The 18,709-nt window shown below is 43.3% G+C and overlaps 1 protein-coding gene across 4 annotated transcripts in view; it reads left to right on the top strand.

Annotated features, from left to right (window-relative positions):
• The window catches only part of LOC128620227 (WD repeat-containing protein 70), a 38,166-nt gene that overhangs the window by 5,690 nt on the left and 13,767 nt on the right, over window positions 1-18,709 (top strand). For all 4 annotated transcript variants that reach the window (XM_053645016.1, XM_053645014.1, XM_053645013.1 and 1 more), the window contains exons 8-10: window positions 1,327-1,480; window positions 4,812-4,888; window positions 10,508-10,682. In XM_053645016.1, coding sequence (XP_053500991.1) covers window positions 1,327-1,480; window positions 4,812-4,888; window positions 10,508-10,682 — 406 coding nt within the window. The remainder of the gene's footprint in view (window positions 1-1,326; window positions 1,481-4,811; window positions 4,889-10,507; window positions 10,683-18,709) is intronic.

Genomic DNA, 18,709 nt, shown 5'->3' with positions numbered 1-18,709 from the left:
AATGTATCCTGTGTTGTATTTGAACAACAAGAAGGAAACGTATAAAGACGAGGCAGACGTTTGTTTTGAAACTGATGCATGCGACATGTTCCAAAAAAGTTGGGACGGGGGCAGTTTAGAACGGATAGCGACGTGTATAATGTTTATATGAGATAATGTATCCCGTTGGGAAATTGGTTTTGGATTTAAGGGCTGGTAGTCCTCCCTAAATTCCAGCTATGCCTGACCCACTGTGTGTTATTCAGTGTTGCATTTTTGACCTCAGGAATGGCTCAGCCTGGACTAACCGGGGCCAGATGCGGCGGGGTGGGGCTGGGCTGGGTGGGGCGGGGCAGACCAGGGCAGGGCTTGCTTGTTGCTGTGTCTCAGCCTCCTAAATAGTGGGTGTCTTTAGAAAATCAGGAGTCTTGAGATATTGAAAACCCAACTGGCTGAGCTGGGGCGGGCTTTCCTGTGCGCGAAGAGAGCAGTACTACGGCACATTAAGCAGCTCATCAGCTCACAGTGCTGTTCCGCCTCTAATAAGCTCCTGGCTTTGCAGCCAAAATAAATATTGCTCATGTGGAGACTATAAAGGCTGTGAACGACTGTTGAGTAACGCTCCTGTACACGAGTCTCAGTCAGGCTTTGACATATCCTCCAAGCTAATTCCATTGTATGTCGTAGTGGCTGTGTCTAATGCATTTCAGCTTTCAGAACGGCCCGCCGAATTTTTCTACATTGGCTGAATCCAGAGAAGGTCTGCACAGAATAAGAGTGCATGTACGAGGATTGTTTTATCATCATGCCCCGGGGGTGTACAGTCAGACTTTGAAAACACTGGACTTGTTTGTTGTGTTTTTTTTTTTCTTTTCTTCTCTCTTTATGATATTAAAACTTTTTTTTTTTCTTTTTTTTCTTTCCCCCTTTACTCCACCCAAAATAGTCGGCGCAAATGAAAACCAAAAAGCATCTTACGTTCAGCTGGTATTGTATTTCAGATCACCACGGCAACCATAAGTAATATTGTGTTCTGTTGGCATTTTTCACCGGCATCTTTTCACGATTAGAAGTTACGTAACGTGCTGCGAGGCCGGAAGTCTTGCACAACTGGCAGATGTCTTTGACCGTGGAGTCCGACAGATGAAATCTCTCAGAGTTTCCTGTACACAGAGAGTGTGGCCCCTCGCCGTTCAGAAACCTAGTCACGACGGTCAGAACGTCTCGCTGCGCATCTGTGGCTTAGATCGGCTGACCTTTGGCCCAAATAATCCAAGCGTGGTCTGATGAATATAACCAATGTAAACATGTTTGGTATCATTTTTTGTGTTCTTTCCTTTCTTTCAGTCACCAAATCAAATCCTTGCAGTATAGCATAACCGGTGATGTGATCCTGGTGGTGGCAGGAAACGCCCAAGCCAAAGTTCTGGATCGGGACGGCTTCCAAGTCCTAGAGTGCACCAAAGGGGACCAATACATTGTGGACATGGCCAACACCAAGGTATAGTTCCTTTCTGTCCTTTAAACGGCTATGGACGTCTATGATGGGTCTGCATTGTAGACTCTCATGTGGATCTTGTTTATCCTTCAGAGATGTAGCGTCTAACCTATAAACAAAATTATAATGATTATTATCATCTAACCTCCCTTTTTCGGATCACGCTACATGAAGGGAAGTGTCTTCCTTTATGGTTCTTGTAGTTGTCTGTTATTAAGTAAGTAAATAAATTAATTAATTAAAATCTAGTATTATTACTACTACTATTATTATTATTATTATTTTTACTACTACGACTACTACTAATAATAATTATTCTTCTTCTTCTTATTATTATTATTAGTACTACGACTACTACTACTAATAATTCTTCTTCTTATTATTCTTATTATCATTATTACTACTACGATTACTACTAATAATAATTCCTCTTCTTCTTATTATTATTACTACTACGACTACTACTAATAATAATTCTTCTTCTTCTTATTATTATTATTACTACTACGATTACTACTAATAATAATTCCTCTTCTTCTTCTTATTATTATTATTAGTACTACGACTACTACTAATAATTCTTCTTCTTCTTCTTCTTCTTCTTCTTATTATTATTAGTACTACGATTACTACTAATAATAATTCTTCTTCTTATTATTATTAGTAGTAGTACGACTACTACTACTAATAATTCTTCTTATTATTATTATTACTACTACGATTACTACTAATAATAATTCCTCTTCTTCCTCTTATTATTATTATTACTACTACGATTACTACTAATAATAAGTCGTCTTCTTCTTCTTATTATTATTACTACTACGACTACTACTACTAATAAATCATCTTCTTATTATTATTACTACTACGACTACTACTACTAATAAATCTTCTTCTTATTATTATTAGTACTACGACCACTACTAATAATAATTCTTCTTCTTCTTATTATTATTATTATGACTAGTACAACCACTACTAATAATAATTCTTCATCTTCTTTTTATTATTATTATCATTATTACTACTACTAATAATAATTCTTCTTCTTCTTCTTCTTATTATTATTATTATCATTATTACTACTACTAATAATAATTCTTCTTCTTCTTCTCCTTCTTCTTCTTATTATTATTATCATTATTACTACTACTAATAATAATTCTTCTTCTTCTTCTCCTTCTTCTTCTTATTATTATCATTATTACTACTACTAATAATAATTCTTCTTCTTCTTCTTCTTATTATTATTATTAGTACTATGACCACTACTAATAATAATTCTTCTTCTTATTATTATTATTAATATTATCATTATTACTACTACTAATAATAATTCTTCTTCTTCTTCTCCTTCTTCTTCTTCTTATTATTATTAGTACTATGACCACTACTAATAATAATTCTTCTTCTTATTATTATTATCATTATCATTATTACTACTACGATTACTACTAATAATAATTCTTCTTCTTATTATTATCATTATCATTATTACTACTACGATTACTACTAATAATAATTCTTCTTCTTATTATTATCATTATCATTATTACTACTACGATTACTACTAATAATAATTCTTCTCCTACTTTTTATTATTATTATTAAGATTGCATAGTTGGATAATATTATCCCAAAATCATTTAAAGGAAGGAGGTTATTGGGCCACTTTCTCACATGAAAAGCGTTATTAAACACTGAAAACGATCACCGCAAATATCCCTTTGATTTAGTTTTTTTTTTTATTTTGCTGTTACTTATATTAATGTATTTAATATACAGAAATGTGTTCATTCATTTTTTAACGAATGTGCCGAACACTCGTCATTACTTCATTTATATCGCACACACTTCGCATCCCGTAAACATAAAACAGAGTTTTTGATCCGCTTTAAACGCCAGAATGATTTCCGCTTTTCTGGGAAATTGCTGCTGATTTATTTTAAGCCAGATAAAAAAAATAAAATAAAAAAAGCTGTTTGTCTGGATAGTTTGTCTTTTTTTTTTTTTTTTGTGCGGATTTCAAAGAGGTTCTTTTGAGCGATGTTTCTCTGGGCAGTGACCCGGATTGTTTATGGGTGCGTCCCGTCGTTTGTTTGCTGCATCTGCAGACTGTTTGTTGAAGTCTCAATGAAGTATGGTCGAAATTCCTGCATCGGTGAGCGGAAGGGTCACTAAATCATGCACCTGGTCGGCTCTCGTTTTCTTGTTTCTCTCGCGCACACACACACACACACACACGCACACACACACACACGGGTAAACCGACGTGCCTCTTTATAACCGTCCAGTTGTAGAATTGCTGTGCTGCTCCATTGGCGTCCAATTTGCAAGCAGTTCCGTGCGTGAGCGGTGGCCCAGTGACGGTGAACCAGGCTAATGTGCTGTATCCACATAGCATTCATGGATCTGCTCTCTGTACACACACACACACAGATTTCCTAAAATCTAGAATGACGCTTCTTCCTGCTGTTGTTTGTAAATGAGCTATTTCTCCTTGTGGGGTGCTAGGTATGTTTTGCTCTGTGTGTATACGTGTGTGTGTGTGTGTGTGTGTGTGTGTGTGTGTGTATATATATATATATAGATCCCAGCATCTGTCTGCTTCTATTTAGTCCCACTGCCAATTTGCTCTCCTGTGCTGTTGATCGAGTGGATCGAATGTGCATAGCAAGAACACTTCCTCCCAGCCCAACGAAGCTGTGCAGCTTTGACCGCTTTTGTTTATCTTGCTGTTCTCTTTCCGTATGGGAGAAATTAGCTTTGTCATATCATTAACGACGTGATTAGCGTGCAGTGTTCGGAACAGTAAGGAGAACTAGCGCTTGTCCGTTTGATCTGCTTCTCGGTAAGAGGCCGAAGCGGCGGTGAGGTTATGGGTATGTATGTGTAGGTTAACGGCAGCTTCAGGCTTCTAGAGTTGGAGCAAAACCTCCACACTGTGTGATTTCAGGTTTCGGGTGTTTTGCGTTTGTTTGTATATGAGGAACTGCACGAGGAGCTTGTTTTTTATGACTAATTTTACCGCACAGGAAATTGCTCGAAGGTGAGCACACAGCTTGAAACATTTGAGGGCGGCTGGGATTCGGGTACGTTTTCTGAAGAGGGCATTTGACATCGAATAGAGTCCTTTTTTTTTTTTTTTTTTTTTCTATGTAATGATTGTTTGGTTAAACTGGTTAGTCATTTCTCTTTCCACATTTTCAGATGACTCAAGAAACGACCGTTGCTTTGCTACACGCCTTCGTATAATATACCCCTCGTTCGTCTTTGCCTGAGGCGTGGAGACGGCTGATAACGACCCGATTTGTCTGGTTTTCCCCCACAGGGCCACACGGCCATGCTGAACAGCGGCTGCTGGCACCCCAAGATCAAAGAGGAGTTCCTCACCTGTTCCAACGACGGGTGAGTAATCCTTAAAGATGAGCAGAAATCTGAGCACGGAGACCGGCCCCTCGAGGATCGGGAGCCCTCCAGCTCAATATAGGATTTCTATACGTGTAGCTGGTTAAGGAGGTGCGGGTCAGCCGCGGCTGCCGCGGCGGTCTCGGTGACTCAGAGTCTGAGTAATATAACCACTCTGACTCGAGTGTTGGTAATTTGTTAGCCATTTCATGGCTTTTGACACGTTTTCCCCTTCCAAAGCCGAGTTTGAGCCCTTGCTGAACATTCACTAGGCGAATTTATAGCACGTCGCGGTGTAGTGTCTTTTCAAAAGACCATTTGCTTTTGTGGTTTTAGTGGATATAATCCCAGATAATCTTCAGGATTTCCAAGCCTCCCTCCAGGGTTTTGTGGTTATGGAATTTTGCCATGCAACCATCATGGCTGTTATAATACTATAATATAATAATAACCCCAGTCCTGCCAGGTAAGGAGTCCACCGGTGTCTTGAGATGTCACTTCCTGTCAATTTTAGCCCACTCTACCGCTGACTGGGTGCAATTCAGGGTCCGTATTGCCTATTTTGGTACCATCCGTCCATCGTCCGTAACGCTTAGGCCGCACAGGGTCGTGGTGAGCCTGGAGCCGTCCCAAGGGAACTCGGCACAAGGCGGGGGACACCCTGGACGGGTTGCCGACCAATCGCGCACACATTCACACACCACGGACGATTTGGACATGCCAGTCAGACTACAACGCATGTCTTTGGACTGTGAGTACCTGAAGGAAACCCTCGAAGCATGTGGAGAACATACGAACATACGTGTGAGGCAAAGTCCTCCATCAGGCTCACTGTAAAGGTCACTCACAGATTTGGCCCTCTCCACCCTACGCGTGTCATCCTAGAACGTGGAAATGTCAGTATTGTGTTCTGCTTGGACCCGAAGCATAAAAAAACAACCTCAACAGACTGACCAACGACCAGCAGTCTGCTTTTACGCTAATATAATACCATAATATAAAGAGAACTAGATCACACTGCATAAATATAAACACATCACACTCCATAAAAAAAAATGTATTCTGTGAAAGCCAGTATTCCAAGACAGGGTGTACTTCGGAGCGTTTATCTCGTGGTTATCGAAACGGGCCTGACGGGCCGAAGCGAAGAAACCCGAGATTATTGAAAACGTCCACCAGTCAATAGCGTTGGCAGATGTTTACAGACTGTCCTCCAGTTCCACATTGTGAAGCTGTTTTTCTTCCAGTTTACCTCGTGTTCTGGAAATCGTCCCGTGGTACGTTTTGATCGGTGCTGCGGGCTGTTGAAGCGGTGGGAAAATGGTGAGAAGTTTCGAGCCAAAGCAGCTGCAGATGTTCACTGTTCCTGGCTGGGCGTCGGTTTAACACCACAGGGGCTGCACTCTTTTCAGGGGGAGTTCTGTAATCAACTCGTTTACCTTGTATTTCTTGCCCCTTCCATCACTCTCACTCTCACTCTCGCTCATCCAGACTCCGAGCATCTCCGAGAGAATAGAACAACACTGCTCGGTGTTAAACATGGGAAGTGGGAAGAGCGCATCAGAGGTTATATACAGCACTCAGCTCAGTGAAGCATGTCTGTTTAGTCCAGTTGGCTGTGGGTCAGCCAAGATAAAAGGTACGCTGATGTGTACCTAATGATAAGTGACACATAGGTGGTCACGTGCCACGTCTTATTCCCTGACCACTGGTACTTCGCCACAACTCCCCCTATTTTGAAGTCCACAATGTAGTACAACACACGCCGTTAAAGCCATGTAGCACTTTTTCCAGGCCAGTCGATATTAGCTGTTTAAAAAGGAGGAGGAGCCACTCGATATGTCCCGCCCTGACTTCAGTTTTTAGACGGACGGTGTTCTTAGTCCATGACCTAGTGAACCAGCATCAGGATGTATTTATTGATAGAGACTTCAAAGTACTTCTGTAAGTCGCTTTGGATAAAGGTGTCGGCCAAAAGCGATAAATGTGGTTTAGCCTCTCCAGTAGGGTTTATTCGGCCTTTTCCTTTCATGGGGCTGCTTTTATCAGCCACGGTATGCTGCAGGCAAGCTGTAAAATCAGATCTTTGTGGAATGATTTCTGCGAGACAGTTCTCAGATTTCTTCTCTACACTTCACATCTGTAGCACCAGCTCAAGAATCCTCTGCTGTAGAAAAATCGCTTCAGATTCCCTGAATATCGTCTTGGGTGTCGGTGTTGAGATCTGGCCCGGGACTAAGCTCTGGAGATACGCCATGCGTTCCTGCTGGCATTCCGCTATACTGAAAAATTTTCCTTCCCATTTGGTGTTGGATCGGAACGTCTAAACTGGCATAGGGAGGGTAAAAAAAAACAAAAAAAAAAACCAAGGATTCAGCTTCATTGAAAACACATTTCACATTGCAGATCCATTGCAGATGGGGCGGCTGTTTGCTCAGGTGGTGGAGCGGGTCGTCCAGTAATCGTAGGGTTGGAGGTTCGATTCCCGCCCCACATGACTCCACGTGCCGAAGTGTCCTTGGGCGAGACACTGAGCCCCGAGTTGCTCCCGATGGCAAGTTAGCACCTTGCATGGCAGCTCTGCTCCCATTGGTGTGTGAGTGTGTGTGTGAATGGGTGAATGAGACACAGTGTAAAGCGCTTTGGATATAAGTGCGCCATTTACCGATGTTTCTCTTCATGTAGTTTGCCTTTAAGTGAGTGGCCTGCCTCTTTAGTCTCATTTTACTCTCCTTTGTTGTAAGAAAACCCTCTTCGACAACTCTGGGACAACTTCCTATCTGTTCATTTTTTTCCTTTTTGCATACCAGAGTTGTCACCACAATATCTAACCCATTTTTCTATACGTAACTCTATGCTCTTCCAGCTTACCATGGCCTAATTTGGGCCTTTCACTAGCGTGAACTTCCAGAAACAAGTTGGGGCATTGGGCGGGAGACATGTCAGGTTCGTCTACAGTCCAGTGAGTCTGAAACCGTACTCCCCTTTACAGGTGAAGTGTTCCATGCCTTTGTCGAATAACGTGCATACCATTCAGACTTTTCGGGTTTTATGGCTGATGCGACACTTCTTGAGAACCCCACTCCCCCACCGCACAGATATTCCAATCCAGGTCTTCAGCATCTGATTGAGAAGTCAGTAGTCCGCGCTTTCGGAAGCACTACTAATAAGAGGATTGATGATGTGCGTCCAGCTTCAATTCAAGTCCTTAACAAGCTGTTGCTCGAAACCTTGTTAGCACTCTGATTAAAGGCTTTCTTTTCAGAATCGCTACTGTTCGCCCAACCTTATTTGTTCGCCTGACACCCTCCCCCTCCTCCTCCTCCTCCTCCTCGTTCTTATCTCCTTTGGTGCAGAGAATGAGAGAATTGAACACGGCCAGCTTCTCTTCATAATCAGCAGGGTGACAACACATAGCCAACCTCCCAGGGCCCCAACTCTCAACTCCATTCAGCCCGTCCTTCTGCTTTGATCAGCCACTATTTTATACTGACGTCCTTATCCTTCCATCTGGGGAATTTTTCCAACCACTCGTGTATCCAAGGCCTAAATGCCTGCCTTTGGCAAGATAGCATCTTTGCCCGCCTTATAGCTCCGAGTTTATGTGTGAAAGCCTGTGTTGGGTTGTAAACTGCCCACACATGACTGGGATTGTATCGCTATCACAATTATCACATTCCCTCCTCATTGTGGCTAGAATTAACACATTAAAAACAGAAAGTGCGGTGGGGGGGGGGTTTATTACATGTCAGCCGGGTTCTTCAGATGCTTCTCTTCCATTTTATAATATAAACAATTATAAGAGTACCTCATTTGCAGTTTAGTATCCACCACTTGCTGAGCGCTGAAGAAATGACCAGGTCTGTGAGACCACTGTGTCGCTTGTCCTCTCAGGTTAAAGCTGGTCTTCTTGAGCTTTTACCATTGAACTCTTTTGCTGTTTGTGCTCGTGGAAAGGTTGTGTTACTGGCTAGGAAGGGTGACGTGTGCAGGAGGATCCTATGTAAACAGTGCAGAGGCAGCTCAAATGAGACAGGTGGAGCCATCTGTCACAGTAACAGTCAGCCATTACCACCCCTGTTTTTTTTTTTTTACAATTCTGGTGGTATATTAAGGGTATGTATGTATATATGTATGGAACTTTTGATTAGGGGACCAAACAGGGATCGTCTGTGGTGGCCCGTAAGCGCAACGCACCTTAACAGGCCCAAAACATCATCGCAGATTTAGAAACACGACAGCGAATTCGAAAAACACACCGACATTAACTCAGAAACGGAAAGGATGGGTCCTTATTTTACGTCGCGTGCTGATTGTGCACAAAGACGTGTTTTTTCAGTGTCTTATCTAGTCAGTTTAGGTGTAGGTGTGCCGGAATCCAGTCCTGGCCTCCACCGTGGCGATCGTTGTGTTTACGGTGCGTTCATGACCCTCGGACATCGGAGGTAGGTAAAACAGACGGCGGGACGGAGAAGTACTCGGACACGCTTAGCCTGCTGGTCCTGTCTGCTTGGTGCGCCTCATCTTTGAACGGGTTTGATGACGTCACCATCAACCCTTTCCCCCGATGCGTCTCGTCTTTCCTCCATAAGTTCGAGTGATTTGAAGACAGTGCTGAGGTTGTCTTTGTGAGCAAACCCCCCCTCCCCAAAAAAAACAAGCAAGCCTTATAAGGTCTTCACTTCTGTTAGCAGACCATGACCTCATGAAGTGTTGTGTTTGCGTTTGTAACTAAGGCACGAAGGTATTGGTGTGTATAGCTGTAACAGCCTGTCTCTGACTCCTGAAAGACAGCAATGAGCCATTCTACGGAGAGTTCGCTCCTCCCATCTGCCTTTGCTGTAGCTGTGTGTACCCTGTCCATCATGTCAGTAGGCAAGCTCTCCAGTGGTCTGACCTAAATAGAACACAACTGGCACTACCCTTCCCTTTTGAACGCTGATTTTTTTTTTCTCTCTTCCCTTCCCTTTTTGCTTCTTTGCGTTTTGGCCGCTGCGTAAGCCAGGCGCATCAGGTGTGTCCGCATCCTGCACAAAAACATCAAGCTTTGCTATCTGGTTATTGCATTACATTGCGTTTCGTTTTTTTTTTTTTCTTTCTTTTCTTCTTTCTCTTAAATTCCCCAATGGTAAAGATATGCATGTGGCTGTTGTGTTTTTATTTCTTGCTTTTTTTTTTCCCCCCATCTCCTGTCCTCCCCTAACATCTGTAATGTGTTCAGCAGCTGTAGAGAAGAAAATTGGAATTTCATGGAACCTCCGAATATGCCTGTAACGCTGATCTACCGTACCCCTGCGTTGTCTTACTCCTCTCTCTTCTTTTATGACTCCTCTTTGTTGATGGAATATTTCAGCAATATGGACTCCGAACTGGACAAACGCGCTCACAGTAGCGGAGTTTTGTCCAACACTAATAGCATCCATCCAATCGTAGATGCACGCATACAGCTGTTGAATTTTCTGATCGGTCAAACGAGCGTTTTTCAAGCGTATTTAAAATAAATAAATAAATAAATCCGCTATATTTACCGCTGAACACGTGCGGTTATTTCCACTTTTTGTGACTGCTCTTTGGGCTCTGGTTTTTTAAAAATTTATTTATTTTATTTTTTTTTATCAGGACTGTGCGTACCTGGGACCTGAACAACGAAAAGAAGCACAAGTCTGTATTCAAGCCTCGATCCATGCAGGGCAAGAGAGTCACCCCTACCTGCTGCACCTACAGTCGAGATGGCAAGCTGATCGCCGCGGGCTGCCAGGATGGCACCATCCAGATCTGGGACAGAAACTTAAGCGTGAGTCGTCCACTGTTTCTAAAGTCATGCTGGATTTCTGTAATTGGCATAGATAATTGGAAGCGGTTTTGGAGTACTTTTGTTTTTATGGCTTCACAGCTGGACGTTAACTCGGTTTGGATTCTTGCCGTAGGAGGGCCGTCCGCGTTTTGAAGGGGAAATAATTTGTCTCGAGAGGTAAAATGGTTCTGGCCACAGTCGTGCCAATCCTGGCGTGCGAGAGCAGGAGGTCAGCGTATGCCCTGACCGGGACTAAAGAGGGTCAGTGTTTAGTGCAGGCAGTGACACTGACCAGGTCTCTGCAGTGTTAGGAAGCAGGAAGGTGGAGGTTACGGAAGCACTCCTCTGTAAATAAGCTGCCTGGGTGTCCTCCTGCCTAGTCTCAGGCCTGACATGGATGAATAGAGACTGCGGTCAGAGTTGACTTGCGTTGTGTACTGGTCTCAGAGCAGATGTGGGGCCGTTTGAGGATCTGTGCCTTTTGTTCCACCCTGAGGGTGGACTGGTGGTGTGTATTCGGTTCAGAGCATGACCTAGAGAGCAGTGGAAGGTATGCTGTTATAGAGCCAGAGCTGGTGAACTTCATTGGACCTGGGGGAATATAAAGGTTTGTGTGGGGGGGGGGGGGGGGGGTGAACGATGGTTCAGGTCCACTCTGTCAGTTTATGTAACCGAGCTGCAGGCAGACTGGGTAAATGCCAATCTTTTGGCAGAAGGATTGTAGAAGCTTGTGCGTGTTTGTATTTTAAGTCATGTAGATCCCTTTGGAATGTATGATAAAGAGCCGTCTCATGGAAAAAAAAATATATATATATTTTATGACGTGTTTTGATTGAAGAGAGCTGTATTGAGGTAACCTGTCGGGCTAATTATAGTTCGGGTCGCTAATTACGCTCAATCAGACTGTAGATTTCTTTTCTTTCATCCAACTTGTACGCTTTGGCGTCTGAATCCCCCGTTTCAGATAAAGAACAGTCCACGTACTAAGAGTGTCTGTATCAGGTTCTGTAAAAGCTGTGACCGGTTTCAAATTGTGACCCGGACGGAACCAGACCACTTGATCGGACACTCGCGTCTTCTTCACTCTTTTCTGTCTGGAGGTCGTTCTGCGCTATTATCATCTCCCAATCTGAGAACCCTGCTCAGTGCCCGAAGCCTGGAGAAGATCACCAGGTGATACCTCTCCTCTCGAGGGATCTGACAGATGGACAGCGGAAGGGTTCGGCACTCGTAGTTCTTCAAAGACCCGTTCGCAGCTGTCAGCTGGTGCGACCGAAATTTTGCGATAGAAAATATGAAAGAGTGTTCCTAAGGCAAGATTTTTTTCCAATTTTTTTTTTTTTTTTTTTATGTTTACATAAATTTTTTAGTGTCCCATATGAGTGTCTCAGAAGGTTTTCCCATCAAAAAGATAGCACAACTGATGTTCAGCTGAAACGTCTAAATGGATTATTGTTATTAAAAGACAAAGGCTTTGGCCAAATGTGGGCTTAATTGGTAGCAGAAATGTAAGGAGTAAATGCAGAGCATATGCACCAAACTGTATCCTTCCCCTTTAAAGCCCTGTCACCTCTCTCTCTCTCTCTCTCTCTCTCTCTGGAACTTGAAGTGAGTGTAAATGTATATGACAGCGCCTGCATGTGGCCAGCATCGTTAATCTATCGACCATGAGTGACAGGTCATGGTGTTTTGTTTTGCAACCAGGTAGAACAAGGTAACTAATGGACTCCAATGGAATACCAACAGACTTTGTTACATTACCTCATTATTCATGTTAAACGATGCTCTAGTGCCCTGAATGTACAGTTCCCTCCACTAATATTGGCACCCTTGGTAAATATGAGCAAAGAAGGCTGTGAAGAATTGTCTTGTTTAACCTTTTGTTTCACAAAAATACTCAATGCTCTCATAGATATCAAAGAATTAAACACAGCACGGGTTTATCAACAACAACAACAACAAAAAATCATCTTTGTTAAATATTGGTGTGCTGTAAATATCGGCACTGTATATAGGAGGTACAAGAAGTTTGAACTTTGCATCTTGTTGTTGTTTGTTTTTATGTTTTATTTCCATTCTTTTCCCTTGTTGCACCTCGAACAGGGAACGACCCGGCTTGATGGGATTTTCGATTTTGCTTGAAAATTTTCTTTCCACCACCTTTTTGGCTAAAGGCTCACCCTCCCGTGTTATTTATTTAAGAAGGACTTAACAGCTCAGCTTTAACACTCAGCAGAACCCCATGTCAATGGCTGTAAGTTATTTCTATTTAGATAGCAGACGATGTCCCCAGGTGTCTTGCATTCCTGGCTGCTTGGCTTGACTCCCGCATTTTATGGACAAAGACAGAATAAGGAACTCATCAGCACAACGTGTTATTCGTCCATACTGCCACGTTCGCCCATGTAGCGGCCGACAGATTTTGGCTGATGATATTGTCCCTGTGAACCTTTTCAGTACCTTGCAAAGGTGTCACATTGAACAGTACAGGGGATGTCTGAATGACGGAGCAGAATGTGTGACCATCTGTTATTGCAATACACGGTAAAATTAAAACCCTCGTAATCAGATAGCCATCCATCAGATTGTGGATGCGGTGGAGTTGAATACATGTATTGGTCATGACTGCCAAGCTCTGATCCCAGACCCTCAGTCGTATTTATCCAAAAGCAGCTCGGACGTTGGGCGAAGAACTATTAATTTATTACAGGTTGTTCTTACAAACTAAATATTTAACCAGCATTCCCCAGCAGCATACAATAACAACTTTGCTTCTTTAAGATCCAAGCTTTGGCCCATCTTCCTTGAGTATTCCTTGAAATGTGGTCTGAATTATAACTTCCCACTTTAGATGAGATCTCTTCCTTAAGCCAGTGGCTTACCTCCTCAGCCATTACTCATAAGTTGAACATGCAGACAGACAGCATTAATTTGCCAGATAACGTTGGACTCGGTCATGTACCATTTACTGTTATTGGGATAGACATGTATTCTCACGAGTATGGCTGCTGGACTTGATTGGCTTTTTGATGTAGATCACGATGATTCCTTTGGTGTTACTCAGGTTAAACACACTGATTGCTTGTTTGTTCATGAAACATCTTTGCCCTCTGCCTGCGTTGTTCCACCTCGGCCTCTTCCCCAGCTCCAGATTTATAACGTCTTGTTCGTCGTCACGTTGCATTCGGGAAATCTGGGAGTTCTTCGAGAAAAACTCGGGATGCGCCGATCCCCATTTTTGATACAATACCAGTAGTCAAGCTTTGGATATCTTCCACTATTGAGCGAGATGGTGGTGAGGAAAAACTCCCTAAGATGATACGAGGAAGAAACCTTGAGAGGAACCAGACTCGGAAGGGAACGCAGGCTCATCTGGGTAACGACGGATAGTGTGAACATGAAAGGAAGTTCGTTATGGTTTACCATGCGACCTCAGTGTAAAACTGCATGTGGTAATTGCAGTCCTAAGTCCATCGCAGCAACTGTAGTCCCAGAATCCACAGCGAGAACGTCCACGTGGAATTGAGGTCCAGAACTATTTCCATGGTACTTCAAGCGGTACCGTCCTCAGCAATCTCCAGGCTGTGACCTCCAGTTGATGAGAGCGCCATCTAGAGGTAGGGCATCATTTTGGATCAGGCAGGTCTGGAGAGCAGAAAGGGTCAGGATCAGTGGCATCATCATAAAATCATGTGTGGCTCAGCCGAAGGAGTGAGTGAGAGGGCGGTATTCCCATCCCTGGGGAAGATCTGGGAAGCATCTGGAAAGATTACGCCGTAGTTTACACAATAACTACCAAACAGTACAGTGACAAACTCGCTTACATTAAGCATAGAACGTTTGAAACGGAATCTTCCGCCATCGTCTCGTCGGTCAGCTCGCCTCGCTCTCGTCATGTGATAAACGAAGCCTGACTCCTGCTGACGCCGACTCTCTCACGCCGAATCGAGCAGACGCGTTCGGTTTTTAACCGGAGCGTCCGTTCTCCGACCGAGCCGAATTATTTTTATTACCGTAAAAAAGGCCGGAACGCCGTTCGTCGCAGCAAGCCTAGTACGCATTATGAGTGTTCCTTGGGGGAAATGACCTCTTTACACTACTTCAGAGAGAACATTGCTTCATCTCCTGTTTTCATCTTCACTAGACTTCAACTGTTTTCAGCAGAAAGGAGGTGCTAGACTTGGATGCAGCTCCGAGCCTGAGGAAGTTAAAGGTGTCGAGTCTGTTGTCGTTGAAATATATTGTCCGCAGAAATTCCAGCCATAGCGTCTAGTAGAACAGCCTAGCTGGGGATCTTAGTTTCCCTGCTGTACAGTACGTTTCCCAGAACCATGCACTCTACTCCCATGTTCTTTCAGGAACAACCTCTACAAATTCAAGTAAACCAACAGGTATAAATGAGGAACCATTCATTCCATCAACTCCATTTTTTTCCCCTTTTGTGAATCAATCTATAATGCCCTCACCACTGACTAACTCGTGTCCAGCTCCGCCTGAAAGGACCAAGTGTTTTGAATGTAAAGCCCTGAGCAGCTGCTCTTATTTCTCACTCAACAAGAATCCAAGCCACTAGATATGCACACATAGTCATTTAAAAGCTTTCTGGTACGTGTGTGTGTGTGTGTGTGTGTGTGTGTTTGCTAGGCATCCAGAAGTTTCCCTTTCCATCCCATCCATACCCTATTTCATACATTCCGCTTGTTCCTAATACACCATCCATCCAGCTTGAAGGCCCAGCAGCTGATAGCGACTGTAATCGAAGGAATAAGTTGCAGGACAAAAAAAAAAAAAAAAAAAAGTCACGGATGTGAGCGATGGAAATGAAGCAGGGCTTTTTGACAAGCAGCAAACATCCCTGTTTCACGATTTGATTTGTGTTCCTCTTGTTGTGATTGAGGGTATCGACTGAATTCCTTTTAACAGAACATCTGGATAAGTTTGCTCACACTTGAAAAGTTTTCTCAAGGCAAAGTCATAAAAACGAAGGAGACGTTCCAACTTTGTGTCAGAGCCCGAGTTTTGGCCGGCCAACATTTACTCCGGTTTTGGATGGAGAACCACGTTCCAGTCATTGCTAAATCTTAGTGTCTTTATATCTGCCTAACTTGCAGTAACGATGTGAGGATATGTCAAGTTAATTACTTAAGTAGTTATAGCACCACTTGGCTGTAAATATTACTACTGTGCTATTAAAAAAAAGAATAATAAAAATCAATTCTCATTTGAAACCTTACCATGACACAACAGGGTAATCGGTAGACTTGTTTACCAAATTCTGTCATTTCAGTCCAGACCTATTTGCAAAGAGGAATCATTTGACGTAAAGGTTATGGATGTTCTTTTGTTGCATATGTCTCGAGATTAGTTGACCCTAAATATGAAGGTAGGAGTTCATTATCGAGGTAGAATCCTGATTATAGACTAACCGTCTAATTTTACTCAGCAAAAGGTAACCCAGCTGTCTTTTCAAAAGACGGGCCAGAGGACGAAATCTGTCCTGGCTGATTTTTGATCGGATCAGAGGGCGAAGGTTTGCTTTTGGTTCCCCGATAATTGGGGTTCTTGGTCAGGCCAAAACCTGACCCATTTCCTCAACTCTGGTACAAACAACAACCTCTCTGCCATCATGAGAGGACCTAAGGAAGGTAGCTGGATGTATCACGTCAACCCTAATCAAATCTCCTGCTTCAGGGATCTTCTGTCAAACCGTAGCCTGAGCAAATGTACCCTCAAAGCTTCAAACGACCTTCAGGAGGTGCAAGGTCCCACATGCTCCGCTACCACGCACTGAAACTGGAGCAGGTGCCAGGGGGCCGAGTGGCTAGGCCTCAGATGTCCACCCGTACTTCATTGGATCTATACACTTTTTCTGACCACAGGCTTTAGAATCTTGAAGGTTGGCTGCAATCTGGCACACTGGGCTACATCAGTGACATGGTCCTGTATCTGGGTTTGACCTTCTATTTTTTTTTTTTTAGAATCTTGTTTGAAACAGTTACTTGCATACTACGTTTCTTGGCCATGTTTAATAGAGGTCTGGCCTGCAAAACCAAGCCTACACTGAATTTCAGAATTTTGTCCTGGCTGAATTTAGGTTCCGCGCTCGCATGTTATGAGGTTAGGGAGTAGTATATATTGGGATTTTAGTCCCTGAGAACATTTTTGGGAACGTGGGGACTTGACGGAGATAAGGAGCTAACGGACCAGCCCTTTCTTAATTTAACACCCTGCGTCGTCATGAATGAATTCAAACGAAGTGGGCTTGGCAAGCTTTTAGTAATCAGCACAGCCATGCTCCATTAACACACTGAGCAGGTGGTGACAGACAGATAGTGTTTTCAGCTTGGCAGCAAGACCCCAACGGAGTGGGAGAGCAACACGGACCAATTAGACGAGAGAAAATTGGTCTGGCAAAGAGCGGCGTTGGGTGCTGGGGAACGTAATATGGAGCTTAAGGTGCGTGAAGCAGTGTTATCTCCTCCGTCCATGATAATGACTTCTTTCCTCTCCTGTGAATGTGCTGAAGACTGCACCTCCCTCACGCCGTACCCCAACACACCACCCGAGCGTACCGCGTCAGTCATCCCTTCACCACTGATTTGAACCGTTGCCCATTTTAACATCTTCTGCTCTACATCTTTAGTCAAAAAAAAAAAAAAAAGTTAAATCCAGTGCTTAATTTTTTCTGTTTGATCGTAAAACAAAAGCGCGAGGACTTCTTTTCTAACTCGTCGTTTTCCAGCGTTGTTCAATCCAGCGTAGAAGTAGTGGCGACGTTGGGACGAACATTTTAATCAGAAAGTTCCAGTATGCATTGCAGAACGTATTTAAACTGAGCTGCGCTGAGGTACCGCAGACTTGGCTCGGCTAGTCAGCGAAATTAGCATGAAAATTGGGCTAAATCCCACTGGTGCCACTGTTAGCCGGTAGGTGAATGGCATTGTGGTTAATGTAGTAAGTCGATGAAAGATGTTTAACAAATGCAACTCAGAATCTCTAATGCAACAAATGCAACTCGAATTGCTGCACCCGACACAACCAACCGAAACTCCTCATGGTTACAGCTAGTGTTATTTTCCGTTTCATTTTGCCTGCGCTACTATTGTTGTTATTTTCCATCCAGTGTCTATTCATTGCCAAGCCATTTTTCCTCTCTGGTCTTCAAAGTAAGACGAAGTATTTCTATATCACAAGAACATTTTCCCACACAGACTGTGCAAAAATATTTTTTATTAATTATGTGTCGTTGGATCACGTCACTCCCAGAGGCTTCCCGATGAGTCGGGGCACTTTGTCACGGGAGAATGAAATGTTAAACCGCTCAGGTGCTAAGGAAGACGGTTTATGGATTTTCCGGTCCATCTTGCGAGCACCTGCTTGGACGTGCTCCTCGATCAGCGCTTCGCTGTGTGCTGAAAAGAAAAGTAGACGAAAACAGCTTATTATGCCCCTTGTTTTCAGAAGAGTGTTAATGACTAACATCTGACACGGGTTTTATATGCGTAGGCATTGGAAATGGGCTTTGATTTGGTTTTCTGGTGGTATGTGGATATGAGTTTCCTGGCTTATTCAGTCCTTTTGAAGACCATGTTTGGATTTCAACCAAAAGCGCAGTCTTAAGCATTCTACTCATGACATTGTCGTCGTGTTATAATTTATTATTATTATTATTATTTTAAAAAAAAAAAGAAACAGGAAACTTCCTCTGAAAGGCTCACTTGCGAGCTTTTATAGATTTTTTTATTCTCTGGAGAAATGACGCACGTGGACCGAGGCACGCGTCCATCCTGACACATGCGACACTTCATGTCCTTTACTCAAACACCGCTATTGATGGGTCTGAATAGAGGCTTTTACTGCCTGCTTTGGGTTAACAGTTCAAATAACGTTCATTTCCTTCCATCGGGCTTGACGGTTCTGTCTGTGCATCAGTGCTAGACGCAACATGACAGAAGAGCAATAAATGTCACGTAGGATAAGGACATGTCCCCATGTCCCCATGTCCCCATGAAGTAAAGCTGCAGTTA

This window comes from Ictalurus furcatus, chromosome 16, assembly GCF_023375685.1.
Source record: "Ictalurus furcatus strain D&B chromosome 16, Billie_1.0, whole genome shotgun sequence".
In the NCBI taxonomy this organism is placed as follows: domain Eukaryota; kingdom Metazoa; phylum Chordata; class Actinopteri; order Siluriformes; family Ictaluridae; genus Ictalurus; species Ictalurus furcatus.
The sequence above is the reverse complement of the archived record's forward strand: the minus strand, read 5'-3'. Positions and strand labels throughout refer to the sequence as shown.